The sequence below is a fragment of the Pogona vitticeps genome, chromosome 3 (assembly GCF_051106095.1).
Source record: "Pogona vitticeps strain Pit_001003342236 chromosome 3, PviZW2.1, whole genome shotgun sequence".
Lineage (NCBI taxonomy): Eukaryota > Metazoa > Chordata > Lepidosauria > Squamata > Agamidae > Pogona > Pogona vitticeps.
Genome location: NC_135785.1, coordinates 145,680,365 through 145,698,337, shown reverse-complemented (window position 1 = coordinate 145,698,337; position 17,973 = coordinate 145,680,365). Strand labels below are relative to the sequence as shown.

At 39.9% G+C, this 17,973-nt stretch overlaps 1 protein-coding gene across 18 annotated transcripts in view; it reads left to right on the top strand.

Moving 5' to 3' along the window:
• The window catches only part of MBNL2 (muscleblind like splicing regulator 2), a 118,085-nt gene that overhangs the window by 71,567 nt on the left and 28,545 nt on the right, over positions 1-17,973 (top strand). For 7 of the 18 annotated variants that reach the window (XM_020783534.3, XM_072994699.2, XM_020783530.3 and 4 more), the window contains 2 exons: positions 9,018-9,071; positions 9,706-9,859. In XM_020783534.3, coding sequence (XP_020639193.2) covers positions 9,018-9,071; positions 9,706-9,859 — 208 coding nt within the window. The remainder of the gene's footprint in view (positions 1-9,017; positions 9,072-9,705; positions 9,860-17,973) is intronic. The other 11 variants (XM_072994702.2, XM_072994703.2, XM_020783537.3 and 8 more) reach the window with 2 other exon arrangements.

Genomic DNA, 17,973 nt, shown 5'->3' with positions numbered 1-17,973 from the left:
TTAATTACTGCTTTTGTCAAGCCAGCATTGCTTTAAGAGTATACTTTAGCTTAAACCCTTTAGCAGAATGTGATTTTCTATTTATTCCGTAAGGCTGAAAAAGAAAAATCTAGCAAACCAACATCTTGTCTTCATGCAGTCATTTCAGCACAATAGGTACCTTCTTGGAATTCAGGTTGCTCAAGGCCTAACAGTCCCCTGTCTGGCACAGTTTTTGAAAATGGCTCCGGGTGAGGAGTTTAAAGATCTCTGGTATTTAGATGTTTTGATAATCTAGTCTGCTAGCAACAGAGACTTACACAGTGTTTTTTTTTGGGGGGGGGATACTCAGTGTGGGTTTGGGTACAAATGAATTTCAGGTCATTTTATTTCTGCTTTATGTATCTGCTGATAAAAGTGCCTGACTTTGTATAGTTTTTGAAATGTGTGTGTGTGTGTGTGTGTGTGTGTGCGTGTGCATGTGTGTGTGTTCTGCCTGCCTCTGCTGACACCTAAGACCTAGATACCTGAAACATGATCTGCATACCAAGGGAGTCTTAAAGGTGTGCCTCTCAGGATCCTTTCCATAAAATGTATAAATTCATTTTAATTCATTACAGTCTTCCTTTAGCTTGCAGTATCTAGTGTCTGGTTGAGTCACTGGATGCTGTGCTCAAGAGTAGGAGATTCTTCAAGAGCAGGAATCCTTGAGCTTTAGTTCAACTGTTTGCATCTTACTTTTGGGGGGCTAGAATCAGCCTATTGAAGCTTTGGACCACTGGCACCATTTCACTTCTCCTGGAACAACACAACTCTCTCTCTTTTGTACAGTGTAGCTGTCTGGGTTTGTTCATTACTCTGAATATGTGTACATATATGCACCTCTCTGTTATCAGTCTAGAGAGGGACAATGAGAGCGTCCTGTTCTCTGTTACAAAATGGGGAAGTGGTACAGGAGAGTGAGGAGAGGGAAAGGCTCCATCAGCACCGAGACTGTAGAGAAGGACGAACCAGGGTGAAATAAAATGTTGGTCAGTTGTCACCTTGCTTACTTGGCACAGCTTTATCTAAGTTCTCTCCGTGCCGTCTGGCGCCTGTTTAGTTGGCCTGGATTGCCGCTTTTCATTGCAAAGGAGAGTGACCGGTGTATCTCCACTATGTGTTTATATTGCTTTCAAAACCCTTTAATTTTCATGGCTGCCTCCTAAGGAATTTTGGTATTTGCAATTTGGTGGGAGTACTTGAAGATTAAATGAGTTTGATTCTGTAGTGTAGAACAAGACTCGGAGCAACTGTAGTTAGGTAGAATGAACTATATATAGCACACTAGCACAAGATGGTAAGTGCTTCACCGGACCAAATTCCCAGGACTTCTAAGGGTGAATCAATGATAACGAAAGTTATATGAAACTGGTATAGCTGTACAGTATAGCACAGGTATATCTGATATGTCTAGGCTTGTAAAGGTAAAGGTAAAGGTTCCCCTCGACAATTTTTTGTCCAGTCGTGTCCGACTCTAGGGGGCGGCGCTCATCCCGCTCTTCAAGCCATAGAGCCAGCGTTTGTCCGAAGACAATCTTTCCGTGGTCACATGGCCAGTGTGATTTTAGACACGGAACACTGTTTACCTTCCCACCGAGATGGTACCTATTTATCTACTCGCATTTGCATGCTTTCGAACCGCTAGGTTGGCGGGAGCTGGGACAAGCAACGGGCGCTCACTCCGTCGCGTGGATTCGATCTTACGACTGCTTGGTCTTCTGACCCTGCAGCACAGGCTTCTGCGGTTTAGCCCACAGCGCCACCACGTCCCTTGTAAAATGAGGCAAAACTATTCCACTGTGTTTTTCCAGGAACAACCTGGCTAATGTCTTTCATTGACTGCAATCTAGTAGTATGTCACACCCAGAGTAAGCCCATTGAAGCAGTGGACCTTACATTGGTGTTGACTTGCCAAATCTCCACTGATTCCTTGGTTCTACTCTGGTTGTGATGTACTGCTGGATTTCCACCAATCTATTAAGCTAATGAATCGATTCGCAGTTGTGCTGGATAGCTTAGGTCTCTGGCTGTAGAGCCCAGAGTTTGGGATTTTTTTATTCCTCACTGTGCCTTCCTGGCAGGGACTGGGCCCAGTGATCCGTAGGGTCCCTTTCAGCTCTGCAGTTCTAAGAGGGTGATGATTTACCTCATAATCTTTGTACCTCACAAATTTAAAATGCTACAGTGATCCATTGAGCTCTGCTCTGCATAGGTACATACACTTCAATGCAGAGTGGCCATACTTAATTGTGGATGCCTCCTGTATCCCTTATCCAGGAATGAACTCCATTGGATTCATTGGTTCTCTTTTTTAGGTAGTCATGTACAGTGGACCCTCGACTTACAGACGGCTCGACTTACAGACTTTTCGAGTTACAGACTTCTCTGGCTGCAAAATTTAGGTTCGACTTGCAGCCAGAGAATTGACCTACAGACCAGAAAAAAAAAAACCAAAATGGAACAAAAATGGAACAAAAACGGCCGGTTACGAGATTAATCAGTTTTCAATGCATTGTAGGTCGATGGAGACTCGACTTACAGACTTTTCGACCTGCAGCCACCGTTCCAATACGGATTAATTCCGTAAGTAGAGGGTCCACTGTAAAGGTTTGCATTTTTAGTTTTCTCTTTTTTTAAAAGGTGGTAACTTTCTATCAAAGCTTTTGTGCATGTGCAAAGGCAGTAACTCCTTAGGTTCGTTTCTGAAAACAGTTCCTTTTTTTTCAGAGGAAGAGTATTCTGGAAAGGCATCATTTAATTCTGCATTGCTACTATTATGTAATACTCTATTATGGTTATTACTAATACTGTAATTAGCATTTCAGAAGTTTTTTTTTCCAGAAGTGGAAAATGTTATTTCCAATTCGTTGTGGGTTTTTTTTTAAATACAATTTCCATATATCATCTCAGTCATCTTCACTGTAACCCTTACTGTGAGCCATTTTGCAGGTTAGTGCCGGCATGAGGCCAGACATAGATACAGTCAGGTAATCTGAGATGTGTCAAACAGGATCCCAAATTTGGTGGGATACCAATAGCTAGGAAAGTTCTTAAAAGGCACAAGAGTTTTGTGAGGAAGAAGGATGGTAAAGACAAGAAATCCCCGAATGCACATTCCTGCAGATGATGCAACCCTGAATTATAAGTAGAAGGTACAAGAAGACCCATCCTTCTGTTCCCACCTATAACATTACTTCCAAAAGAGTGCTTTTAGGGAACAGTAATTGGTGGGCCTGCTGGTCAGTTCTTTCATGGCCCAGCACGTGATCTGCATAATGTGCAAATAATAAGTGTCTGGATTTGGGGAACTAGAATTTGGGAAGCCGCAAAGAGGATTGGTATGAGAGAGAGGAAGATTGAGTGAGCAACGATGGAGGCAGACATTAGAGAAAGACTGAAGAGAAAGACAGAGTGGTGTGGAAGAAGAAAAAAACTGCACTGGAGACAAAGGGTTCTAGCCCATTCAACACAAATACAAGTTGAGTGAGTACCAGGATTGAAAGAGAGAAAGACCAGTGTGAAAGAATTGGGGAGGGAGAAGAGAGGGGAGAGAGTGCATTGGGGTAGCACATGTGGGTTTTTAACCATTTGAAGCCAGATTCAGTTACTAGTAGTATTCTTTAAAAAAGAAAAAGAAAAAGGTCAGGCAGCATTATGGAACTGTGAAAGTGGGGTGCATTGTCTGGTGTGACCCATGTACTTGGGACCCACAAGCATTCCTCCTGCTTCCTTATGAGGTGTTCTTTGAAAGAGGTGTAGCAATTGATTTGGGGCAGCTGAACCTTGCCCCCATATTCAGATATCCTCAGAGGTATGTTTACATCTAGTTGTATGGCACTGACTCCAAGAAGCTGACATTGAGCCAGCTGTAATTATTGGATCAGAACCATAATACTGTACTTGACTGAAAGCATAATCCAAAATTTGGATTGAAGAGGACCACAGAGTTTTCTTTTTCTGCTCCAAAGGTGGTCCCTGGCTCTGGCTGTTGCTACTCTTTTTGCTTCCTATCTTGCCTATGCCTGCTCTGGAATCTCATTTGCTCCAGACGTAGTTGCCTCTGTCTCGTAAATTGCTCTTCTGTCACTTTTCAGTGGCCATTTCTGTCCTGTTTGCCTCTTACCTTGCAAGTTGCTGCCCTGGAGTCTCATGTGCTCTGTCTCTGCAACCTTTCCCCTTCTGCATCATGGTTTCAGTTACATGTTCCAGCTTTTCTTAGTTATAATGTAATCCTCTGATGAAAGCAAAGATTTTTTAGGGAGAAATTTTAAACAGGAATTGAATGACGATGGGTTGTTGGAATCTTTGGAACTTAATGATTTCCTGAATAGCCTTTGTTAATCATGCCACAGTAGCACTCTATCAAGATGTAACGTCAAGAACCTTTCATTTTTCTTCATAGCAAAATGCAAAAAAGAACATTTTATTTTTGAGGTTGTTCTGTAGCTTCATGTATTGACTTCTTGACACAGTCCCAAGAACTTATTTAACTACATGGGAGGCATTTTTGCATGTGCATCTGAGCTTTTGACTTTTCCTAAAAGCAACTCATTGCACTGACCTGAGTTTTAGAAGTAAAGCTGGAAACACTACCATGCTTACAAATTTAATCACACAGCCCTCTCTGAGTATCAAGAATGTCACACGAACAGCTGGATGAGTGTTTCTAAATCTAATTTACTTAATTTCTAAAGAAGGCGCTTTGTCTTGGTTCGTGGGAGGTCAAACTTGACAAACCACGAATTGCCCACCAGTGACCCAACGAACAACTAATCAATTTGTCATTCATCAGGTCATTTTTTCCCCTTTCTCTCCTGCTGTGTTCCACGGGGCTTAGCAAGAGGAGAGGAAAAGGGATCAAAGCGGTGTGGGATCCCTTTGATCCCTTTTCCCTTTTTCTTGCTAAGCCCATGGGGCATAGGAAGAGGAGGGAAAGCAGGGATCAAAGCAATCTCGCAGTGGCTGGGGGATCCCTTCCCTCCTCTTCTTATGCCATGCGGGCATAGGAAGAGGAGGAAAGGGGAACCAAGCCACCCCCCAGCCCTGGGGGTTGGATTCCGTTTGGGCAGGCTTTTGCAAGCCGACTGAAAGGAAAACCCCTTTCTGCATATGCCCCCAAGGAACAGCTGATCCACGGGGGCATAAGCAGATAGGGAATGAAGGGATGAATATAAAAGGGTTATATCCATTGCTTCATATTCTTTGGGGTCTCTGGACCCCAAGAATACAAAGCAAGGAATATCTGATGAATCAGGGATATTTAATGAATATCTTGGTTCATTTTTATATTCGTCCCCATGTCTATTTCTAGTTCCTTCATAGCTGCCCTTTCAAGTTTGAGTCTTTTTCCAGTTTCTTGGTTGCAGTCTCCATTTGGACTGATGATTGAACCACTGTGTTGTAGTATTCTAACTAATTTTGAATACTTGCTCATGGTGACTGCCTGCTTGAAGGCAGTAGATGGCCGGCCCCTCACCTCTGTGGGTATCCATTGGCTTCACATCTGAAGGCTGGGGCAATTCTGTTGAGAGAGAGATAGGGCTTACAGGCCTGGTTCCTTTACCAACAATCTTCTTCCTCCAAGTCCTGTCCTCAGGGGACTGAGTTCCCTCCACTACTCCCCCCTCATGAGCTGACAGCTGAGTCTCCCTGTGGTCCCCAGTTGATTTCACTTGGAATGGATGGAATAAGAATCACAGAACAGTCAGTAGTCCTTGCTCACATCCATGCCTTCTGGCCCCCTCCAGGGAAGGTTTGTAATGTGTCTTGGGCCCTCTCCCAGATGCTGAGTTGACACCATGTGAAGACACTGCTGGCATTCCTGTTAGTGCTGGTGCTGCTGTCTCCAGCATCTCCTTGGCCTGCACCCAAATATGAGATGCTGCTAAACTTTCCCAGTGTCTGCCTAAAGTCCAGCAGGCCATCTAAAGGCATTAGGTGAGATCAGATGGCCTGCTCAGGGTGCTGACTGTGGCAACCCCATTACACTCAGTCATCAGAAAACAAGTGCAGCATGGAAAGGTTGCCTGTGCATGAAGTATAATGGCAGATGATGACTCAAACAAACGAATTAAGTCTGATTCTTGCAGGGAAACACTCTCCTTAAGCTGTGTGTAAACAGAGAAATACTAAAGAGGATAAGAAAAAGTGGATAAGGATACAGATTTGTTAAGTCACTAACAGCAAGCCATATAAAGAAGTTCTAAATGTAAGAGGGAATCATGGTATTTGTGCAGTGTTCATTTGAATGATCTCAGGATCTTTTTGAGCTCACCTTATATTCATAGAAATAAAATATGAACCTAAAATATTTATGCTGTGCTTTTCAAATTCTAGTGTAGTGATAGTAAATGTAGATAAATGTAAGTATTGCTCATGCATTAGGCACATAACCTGACTAGAGTCTTTAATAAGAACTGACTTGATTTGCATTGTGTACAGAGATAAATGTAAATAAGGGGCATTATGAGGCCTATGTTCTATTATGATGTTGGGTATATGGTAGCCAGCCTGTTCAGTACCGTAATCTACCCATGTGTTTCTTAGGTTGTTTTTGGAAGTCACTGGAGGAGGGAGGCAATTTGCAAACACCAACAGCCATTTTCCCTTTAAAATGCTCTGGGCTCCTACAAACATTTGAACTTGGAGCAGTTTAAAGAACAGCGAGGCTGCATCTGGGGGGGGGGGTGGCAGTCTTCAACAGGGATTGTTTTTCAGAAAAGAAGGTCTATGTGCAAAACAGCAACGTACAGTGGGGTCTCTACTTAAGAACGTCTCTACTTAAGAACAATCCAACTTAAGAACAGCTCCATTTGCTAAATTTTGCTTCTACTTGAGAACAGAAATCCAAGATAAGAACAGGAAAAAAAAACTTTCCTGCTCTTTTTTTAACCTTAGGTGATCTTAGGTTAAAAAAAAAATTCTCCCCCTAGTGGTAGAGTACATATTAACCAGCTTTGCATTAGTTCCTATGGGAACTAATGCTTCAATGTACGAACACACCTCTACATAACAAAAAAACAGCCAGAACGGATTAATTGGTTTTCAGTCCATTCCTATGGGAAATTTTGCTTCAACTTAAGAACGTTTCCACTTAAGAACACCATTCCAAAATGGATTAAGTTCTTAAGTAGAGGTTCCACTGTAGTTTCTATGGATGGAAAAGAGCAGACACGGATTAAATGGTTTTCAATGCGTTCCTATGGGAAATGCAGATTCAACATAAGAACTTTTCAACTTGAGAACCACCTTCCAATACGGATTAAGTTCTTAAGTAGAGACCCCACTGTAAAACCTTTTGAATTGCCTCTTAAAGCAAAATGTTGATCAGCTTGCAGTGATACAATTGCAGCCTTAGATGTTTGGAGGCATTCAAGTGATTGGTCTTGGTATCACCGGAGCCTTTTCCCCACTAGTATGTATTAGGCTATGATATGCCAGTGGTTCCAGTTGCTTTAGAGCACGGTGTGCTGACAGTACTGCAAAGATCAGACTACCTTCTTGTTGTAAGCATGGAATTATGATGCCGATGAATTTGGACACCTCCTGAGAGACACCTATTGTGCTGAATGTGTAAATACATCTAAGATACATGGAACAATTTGGCTATGAAGAACTCACATGAAAAAGTTTTCTCTCTCCCCATTTTTTTATTTCTCCTTCTGAATGAAGTCAAGCTATCCCTCTTTATCTGTTACTCTAAAATATGGAGGGCCCATAGCTTGTTGGTAGAGCATATGCTTTGCATGCAATCCCTGGCAACTCCAAATAAATATGCTATGGATAATAGGGCTGAGAAATAACTCTGCCTGAGATTCTGGAAATTGATCACTAGATGGAATAAATATTAATGACTGAGATGGACCAAATATCTAACTGATTATAATCCAGTTTTTAATGATTTTTTTTACTTCCACTAATATTTTAAAAATATTATACAATGTAGTGTTCCAACTATAATTTCTGTTCTGGTCAAAGTGAGCAATGTTTCTCCACTTTCTGCAGCTTATTAAAACCTTATATAGATTGTGTGACAAAGAAGCCAAAATATCATCATCAAAATATTTAATGTAAAATAATATGTGTGTTTTCCTCTACTTAATGCAGTAAGTTCGTTGGAAGAAGCCCAGGCTGTTCCCAGCATAGCAGACAAAACAAAACACAAACCCCATGTACTAAATTTGATAAGTTAGTGATCTTCAGTAACATCCACTAAATAAACAGCCAAAAAAGTTAATAAATTAAATCATATTCGTATTTCTCTTTTGCTTGTGGAAGATCCTTTCCTGATAATATTAAATCCTTTAGGTTTACATATGTGCCCATTTTGTTAAATCAAGCATCCCCAAACTGATGCCCTCCAGATTTTTTGGGTGGCAGCTCTCATAAGTCTTAGCCATCATGGCCAAAGGTCCAGAATTATGGAGATACAGCTAACAATGTCTGGAGACCATGGCATTGGGGAAGACTGGATTATTTTTAAAAATCTTTTCCGTGTTTTAGATTTTGAATGTTAGTGTTGAAAAATTAATTTATGCTTTTTAACATGGCATAACTAACATATCAAAAATTGGGTTTAGAAATGTTCTGCCCCAGAAACAACTATGCTTTCCTGTGTAGCGTAAATGCTTATTGGTGCTTATAAATGCTTAATGGTGTCTGCAAGCTGCTATTTTATTCAACTTTCCTAAATTTCAAACATCTATATTTTACTCTTTTATATGCTTTTAACTAAGGTATAGTAGATGCATTTTTTGCTTCAGTACTAATTCAAGATGTAATATTCATCTCTTTAGAAAACAAAACATTTTTGTTGTTGTGCATGCCTAGTGTTCTGTATGTTGTATATTGCATTCAGAATATTTTTTTCCTTCTCACCTATCCACAATGCAATGCCGTTCCCATGATGCACCTCTGCTTGCTGTTTACCTGTATGTTAATTCGCTTGAATCCCATTGGCCCACTGCCATCATGTGCTCGCTGCCTGTTATTAAAAGACTCAGTCGACTGCCAAAGCAATGAAGCGACCTCTCGAGGCAACTGTAGACCTGGTACTTTGACCTTTCACCTTTTGCTTTGCATGTAGCTTTTCCAAAATGCAAATACTGTAATTTTAATGTTAACTGAACTATCTCATTAATTTTACATAAAATAACTTCAGTATTTAGCAGTCTCAGTTTCACATATATTATTGCAAAGCAGCTTAACTTCTTTTCCTAACAAGTTTTCATTTTTGAATGTATTTAAAGTTGAAGTGAAAAAAGAAACCTCACTAATTTTGTATGAATTAATATAGTTAACAGTCTATATAAAATAGTATATAGGTGTTTATATAGATTCACCATTTTAAATTTTATAAAGTACAAGTGCTGTTTTTCTCCTGTTGTTTTAGTCCTTTGTGAAGAAACCTTTTGTTTCCCTTAAAATCCCTTTTGTCTTGAAAAGCTTTTTTTGTGTTTTTGCTTCAGTTTAGTTACTTTGGTGCTATAATTTTAGTTTAATTGTGCCATGCATTTATTATCAATAATAAAAATGCTATCCATTTGACCCTGTTGCTGTTTTGAACTAATGTGCATGGCAAGGCATCTTTTACATGTTAAAAAATGTAATATTTAATTTGAAAATAAATCAAGTTGCTGTGAGCTCTCTCTTCCTCACTACATAAAACTATACTTTCCTTTACAGGCCTTTCCTCCTGGTGTACTTCATCCTTTACCAAAGAGACAAGCACTTGAGAAAAGCAATGGTGCCAGTGCTGTTTTTAATCCCAGTTTCTTGCACTACCAACAGGCTCTTGCTAGTGCACAGTTGCAGCAACACACAGCTTTTATTCCAACAGGTATGTCTTTCTTAGAGTTTTCAAAAAATAATGGCAGCATTCTCCAGAGGAGAGAAAGCTTTCTGTGTTTATCGCTGTTAATTTGTGCAATCAGTAAAATCTTTGGTGGCACAGAACGTAAGTGGGATATTAGCAGTGGATTTGTGTGCGTGTTTCTTTTTAAATACCCCAAAGAACATTAATATTACAAAAATAATTGTCAGTGCTGTCAAAGCGTGTTGAGTATGGACTGTCCAAGGAAGTGCTTATTGTTGTCCTTGTTTATATGTGTCACAGCAGCTTCTCATAAAACAGCATAGTTCTTTTCCATATAGCTCTTTTTACCTGTTTGAAGTGTGTTCTACACAGGGGCTTTAAGAGTTCAGAAAAACCCAGAGGGAGAAAGCAGGCTTATTCAAATTCACTAGGAGTATATTAAGTACTTGTAATTGCTACCTCTGTCCTTCAAGTGTATCTTGCATGACTAATTTTTCAGTTTCTCAGCCAGAGTAATATTTCTTCTTCACATGCATCTTCTTGCTCATATTCAAGCTCCTTCTGCTCTAAAATTTAAAGTGATAATAACTTTCCAGACAAAAATAGTATAGGCAAGAACTATATGTACTTATACGAGACAGTTAACAAAACTCCACACTGGAGGTCTGGTACATTGTACTACTTGTTTAGTAATTTTAGAGACATAGCTATCTTATTCATGCCATCATAATTAAAAAAGATGGAAGGGGTGAATTGACAAATTTGTTTCATCAAGAGCTGTGGATTGTAAAATGACTGCTATTTTTATTTTCTGTTACAACTTTTTGGAAATCTCTTAGCCTTTTACCACCAAAGCGTTTGCCATTTGCTGCCTCAGAATTTGCCAAAAAATGTTCTTCATTGTTTGAAAAGAAGAAATTTGCAATTAAGATAACTTATGGAAGTATATTATATCATAGTATCATGATTTATTCAGAGGGAGGAACCTGTACTGCTGCAATGTCAGCTTTCTTTTGTATACTGTTGGTACAGGCCATGGTGCAAGCTTTATCCATGCACTACACATATACTGTACTGCAAAAGCTTTATACACAATACTACACAGGGAAAATGGAAATAAAGATATGTATTGTGGAAAATTAGACTTTATGAAGCATTTGTGTTGTGTTTCTATACAACACCATATTTTGATATCTCCCCATGTGGTAAGAGCAGTAACTGATGTTTGCATTTGCCATATACATGGGCCTTCTCCAGGCATTCATTCCCTGTGAGTAGGAGTCATATGGAAAGTAAGAACAGGACCATTCACCCTTGCCACTATCCATTCATTTTTGAGACATGGATGTGTGTATAAGATGCTCCCCTTTAGCCATGATTCGGAATTCTCTGCAGTTGAATCAAAGACAGAGGGACAGCTTACACAAATACAGAATAAATACAGAAGTTTATGGTACATGTGCCTAGAAGGGAATTGATTGGATATTACAGCAGTCCTCTTCCCCCCACATAAGTGTTAAGAAGATAAGAAATCCATTGTGAATCTTTACAGTAGAGTTAATGCAGATGTTACTGAAGTTGTTAAGCAACCTCCTTGCATGAACAACGTAGCATTAAATGCGACTACAGAAGACCACATTGGTTCTCTCAACGACTAGAAAAATCATGGGTGCACATATTTGTGAATAAACTAGTCACTGACGTCTGTGTGTTCCTCTTGACCGGAACATCATGCTAGCAACAACACTCAGATTAAGCAGAGCAGAGAGGATGGCCACTGCCATTAATTCTGCTAGGAACTTCAGAACCAGAGTTTAGACTAATCAGAATTTAACCGAAATTGATGAAATGATAATAAAAGAGGAAGTAGATGATCTCATGCTGCTTCTTGGAGAGGAGGGGAGGAGAAGCAGGTATATGTTTAATTTTACAAAATAAAATCTAACTAAAGTGAAAAACATATATATGGCTACAGTGCTGTTGTTGTGTGAACCCTCTCTCATGTTTATTCAAAAGAGTGCACTTGCATTTCATGCTGCTAGTAAGAACTATAACATGCACAGAACATGTACCCTTTGATCTGTCATTTGTTGCAAGTAAATGAGGCTGAAAATCTCAGTTGCAGCTTAGTATACCTATGCACAAATTGCAGAGGTGCGTGGTTATCAGTTTTTTTGCATAGCATGTTTCTTATTATATCACTGATTTGTATGCACACTCATGTGAACCAACCTGTTTAATAACATGGAGAGAATAATGTGTGTAGAATCTCAAAACCTTGGGTCTCCCTCAGATATAGTGCAAAACTTTGGATGAGTAGCACTGCACTGTGAGCTGAAGCCCTCCATCTTCCTTACTCCTCCAGTGTGGAGGAGAAGGGAGAGTTTGAATCTTTTCCATCACATTTAAAACAAACTAGAATTTATTATTACATCTACACTGGGGGGTGGATACTGCATAGTTTAAGATATACTGCTGCCGTGTGTATATATCAGATATTGTCATAACCAGGATTATTTTTTCTTCATTTTTGAAAATGTTTTCTTTGAATTTAGTTCTTTACCTAACATTACATTGTTGGGTGAGTAGTAGAAGTAAGAATGAAGTCTATGAAGGAGTTGTGGCTGTTCTCCCTTTGCCTGGTGTTTCTACCAGCTGCCTTTATGAAATGACGCATCTTGAAACATGATTGAATTAATAGCACCCATCTACTGTGCAGTATGTTTCATCCTATAGTATTTGTTTGAATTGCAGAGGTATCTTCCATAGTAACTTATATGGATTTTGAAAGAATCAGCTTTTTGTAGTCTTTCTTAAGAGCCCAAGGACAAAGAAATTTGCCACTTAATTCCATTATGATACAGGTATGAAAACGTACCAACACCTAAGGACAAATCTATAAGAGAATAGCAAATCTGACCACTAAGACATAGACAGGAGGATTTTTTTTCATCTGTGTGGGTCTTTGCTATTCTCATTTATACACATAAACCCAAAGTTACTCCTATTTCATTTATTTATTTAACTTATATGCCACCCACACTACCCAAAGGTCTCTAAGCGGCTTACAACAATTAAAATAGAGTAAAAAAGATAAAACAATTAAAATATATACTCTAAAAATTGCCATCAGGACCCACAGCTGATATTATTTCAATTAAAAGCCTTCTGGAACAGGAAGGTTTTGACCTGGCGCCGAAATGTCATCCGCGTTGGCGCCAGACGAATCTCAGTCGGGAGGGCGTTCCATAGTCTGGGGGGCAGCTGCCAAAAAGGCCCTTTGTCTGCAAACCATCCCTCTTACCTCCTTAAGGGACGGCTCTTTCAAAAGGGTCCCCTGGTTAGATCTTAACTGCCGGGTAGGTTCATATGGAAGGAGGCGGTCCTTCAGGTATTCAGGGCCCAAGCCGTTTAGGGCTTTATATGTCAAAACAAGCACTTTGAATTGGGTTCGGGCAGCAACTGGTAACCAATGTAATTTAATCAGAATCGGCTTGATACAGTTGTGTTCAAAATTATTCAACCCCCAATGCTGTAAAGGGGTTTAGGGACTATAGTGTACATTTGGAATTGTATTCAGAATGAAATCCTACAAGGACGTTTTAAAGAACCAAATGCAACTAAAATAACATCAATTGTTTATGTAATACAGTAGTAAATGTTTCTTTTGTGGTTTCTTCATTGCCACAATTATTCAACCCCTTAAAGACTACCACTCTGAAGAAGAGAGGTTCATTCAGGTGTTTTCGATCAGGTATTGAAAACACCTGTGGATGTCACCGAGCACCAATCAAGCATAATAAGCACCAATTAGGCAGCTTTAAAATGACTGTGATACTCAGCTCCTTCTAGACATTTACTGGTGTGGTTACAAACATGATGAAGTCAAGAGAATGGTCCAGGAAGACAAGAGAAGAGGTGATTTGTCTTCACAGGAAGGGCAATGGCTATAAGAAGATTGCAAAGAAGTTAAACATACCAAGAGACACCATAGGAAGCATCATTGGCAAATTCAAGGCAAAGGGCACTGTTGAAATGCTACCTGGTCGTGGAAGAAAGAAGATGCTGACTTCGACTGCTGTGCGCTACCTAAAGCGTAGAGTGGTGAAAAGTCCCCATGTGACTGCTGAGGAACTGAAAAAAGATTTGTCAGATGTGGGTATAGAAGTTTCAGCTCAGACAATAAGGCGCACACTGCGTAATGAAGGTCTCCATGTCAGAACCCCCAGGCGCACCCCCTTGCTGTCTCCCAAGAATAAGAAGAGTCGACTGCAGTATGCCAAAAGTCATGTGGGCAAACCACAAAAGTTGTGGGATAGTGTTCTGTGGACTGATGAAACAAAATTAGAACTGTTTGGGCCCATGGATCAATGCTATGTTTGGAGGAGGAAGAACAAGGCATATGACGAAAAGAACACCTTGCCTACTGTGAAGCATGGCGGAGGGTCAATAATGTTTTGGGGCTGTTTTGCTTCTGCAGGTACAGGGAAGCTTCAGCGTGTACAAGGTACCATGAATTCTCTTCAGTACCAGGAGATATTGGATGAAAATGTGATGCAGTCCGTCACACACCTGAGGCTTGGGAGACGTTGGACCTTTCAACAGGACAATGATCCCAAGCATACCTCCAAGTCCACTAGAGCATGGTTGCAGAGGAAAGGCTGGAACATTTTGGAGTGGCCATCGCAGTCACCAGACTTAAATCCGATTGAGAACCTCTGGTGGGACTTAAAGAAAGCAGTTGCAGTTCGCAAGCCTAAGAATTTGACTGAACTGGAGGCTTTTGCCCATGAAGAATGGGCGAAGATACCCGTAGATCGCTGCAAGACACTTGTGTCAAGCTATGCTTCACGTTTAAAAGCTGTTATAACTGTAAAAGGATGTTGTACTAAGTACTAAGATTGAATGTCACTTGGGGGTTGAATAAAAACTAATAATGATGTGAGCACAGAAAAGACATTTGTGGTTATTTCATTATAAACTTAAGGTTATATTTCTCTGACCTACAAGTGCCTCTTTCATGTAAATGTAAGCAAGATGACTGAATGATCAAAATCAATGTCAAAATGGCCAAAACATTCAATTTCAGTGGGGGCTGAATAATTTTGAACACAACTGTATGTCCCCTAGCGGCCCCACCACTCACCAGCCTATGTAATAAGCTGAAATGCAACTCAGCAAATTCAGATCTGGGAGCTGTCACTGTTTCTTCCCCAGAAGAATAACCTTCGCGTCAGCATAAAAGTCAGTCCAGGGAAGTCCTTGTGTTGGCTACCACTTAGAACCAATTTTAAGACACGTCAGTATGGGAAGCTGTGATAGAACTCTCTAGTGAGGAGGCAGTGAAAGAACTTACAGTCAGACAAGAACTCTTTTAAGATCATTATCACTAACTAAAGTCGAAGTAAGGAAAAATATGTTTTTGGTTGGGTTCTTTGCAGAGGCATATATTAGAAAGTATAAAGAGAAGCTCCTCCTCATTGCAGACAGAACTTAAAAGCCATTTAAAACAGTCAGCTTTATTCTCTGCTAATTCACATTACTGCCTTATTTGGTAATGTAGTTCTAGCCACCTGCAGTCTGGACATTATTCGAAGTAGGGATATCAAAATCAATCTATATCCAGTCTCTGTTAGCTTCAAATGACAGTCTGAGTTTCCTTATCATTCTCCAGCTGTTTTAAATAATACTAAAAATTCCATGCTATCAAGTCTATTCTGACTTATGGCAATTGTTTCCAGGGTTTTCTAGGTAGAGAATACACCAAAATGGCTTGCTATTCTCTTCTTCTGTGGATGCCCAGGGGCTGTGAGGCTTTGTCCAAGGCTTATACAGGCTGGCTCTTCTCTCTGGAGGCACAGTGGGGAAATCAAACTGCCAGCCACTAGTTCCGCAGCCAGATACAAATTCACAGTGATTTCATGCACCTTTCCCCATAACATTATACATTTGTGTACATATCTTCGCTAATGTATTCATTAGGAAGGATGCATTTCCATAGGAAGGGCATTCCAAAGACAGGAGCCAGCAACCAAACTGCTATCTTGAGCCTACCACAGAACATGCCTGTGATGTTGGTGAGACCAAGAGAAGGCTCTCTCCTGAAGATCTCAAGCACTGGGAAGGTTATATGAGGAGATAATGACTCCAAGCCATATTGAGCTTTTTTAGCATACAGCCAGTACTTTGAATTGGGCCCAGAAATTGACCAGCAGTCAGTGGAATTTTTGTAACAAGGCAGTTGTATGGTTTCTGTAACCAGCGTTCTTGCTGCTGTATTTTGAACCATCTTTGAAAAGGTGGTCCCATGTAGAGTATGTTGCAGTAATCCTAATCGGATATAACTTGTCACTGTAGCCAAGTCAAACATTCTGAGGAACTGGCACAGCAGACTCACCAGCTGTAAATATGCAAATACACTCCTAGCCACTGCCAAAATCCAGGAATCAAAGCTGCAAACCTGAGTTTTCAGGGAGAGTGTGATCCCATCCTGTTCCCTGATCTGCTTTGCAGCTGACCAGGAGCACCTCTGTCTTCCCAGATTAGGCTTCAGTTTGTTCACCGTTACCCAGGCAATTACAGATATCAGACTCTAGAAGTTTATTCTTATCCTGTTATTAGACTTAAAAGTATGATATAGGCCAATTTAAAAATGTAGACCAAAAGAAATTTTCCTCCATCCATATTTGCATGTGTGAGTCCCTAGCAAAGGGAACTGGGTGAATGTGTCATCATTTGCTTCTTGCTATTGCTCCTGTTTTATGGATTAGCAGGCAGCATGCTGACGCATCAGTCAGCCATTGTTGCTGAGTAGTGGAAGGTTGGTGCCTGAGGCTGTCTTGTGCATGTGATAAAGACCTCTAATAGCAAGCCAGTCATCAGTATGGCTTGACTTGACTCCATGCCCTTGCTTGCTTTTCCAGAGTCAACCATGTTTGGAGCAAAGGATATTTCTTGATACACATGATACCCTTGATTATGTAGAGGGTGTGGAGGCTCTAGGCTGAAATATAGTTATCTATGGAGTCACCTAGAGAAACACAGCATCAGAAATAAAAAACTGAATGGGAAGCCATTCCAAATTAGAGAAGAGAGAAAAAGTTGGGGTGTGTGTGTAAAGAAATTTTTGCAAGAACTTAATATTTATATTTCAGCAGATGAAAATGGGAAGAATTGCTGTTTTTATCTTTATAAATACAAAATTTTTGCAAGAACTTAATATTTATATTTCAGCAGATGAAAATGGGAAGAATTGCTGTTTTTATAGGAAGAACTATGAGAAATACACATTTTTAAAGATAGAACTGGCCCATGTGGAAAACTTTAGAGTAGCTGGCTCTCCCTCTGTCTTTGTGTCTTTTTGGTTTTTTTATTCTGTCTCATAGGCACTGCACAGTAATGGTGCTGCAATCCATTATGTATAAGAGCTAGAGCCATCTGATTGATTCATCCAGAATCAGTGTAAAATAAAATAAATGGATTGTGGACTGCAGAATAAACTAGTGTGCAATTAATTCAGTTTTTGTGCCTGATGGTTCCATGATCTCAGAAACAATAGAAATGTGTTTCTTCAAATGCTTTAAAAAATCTAAGTACAATAAAGAAAATACTGAATCATACACTGGAAAGTGTTCCTTTATGACAAGGTCATTCATCACTAACGATAGGTAATGCTTTTATTAGTTCTGTTTTACATTTAAACAGGGTTATTAAAAGGGTTTTGTTTTGTTTGGCTTGGTTTGGAAAATGTTGTTTATAAAACTACAGTGCATGTTGCAATTCCAAAATACTGTATTTATATGGTCCATGTTTCCTTTTTTCTCTCTCTCTTTCTTTCTATTAGGAATAAGGAAACAATTAAGTTAGCAAAGAGGCATGTGTCCAAAGTACATTAATATTGCCCCAAGTTGAGAAGTCACCATAGGTATTCCAAAGGACATTAGAATGTATAGCTCAATCCCCTAATTAATATACCATTCTGTATCTCAGGTGAGAGACAACATCCACACTGGCAGCAGAATCCTTGCACGATATCCATGCAACCACCCAGAGACTGATAATAACACAAATGGGGCAGTATAGAAATAGAAATAATACATAAACTTACCTGGAAGTGAGTTGGATTGTTTTGAGTAGCA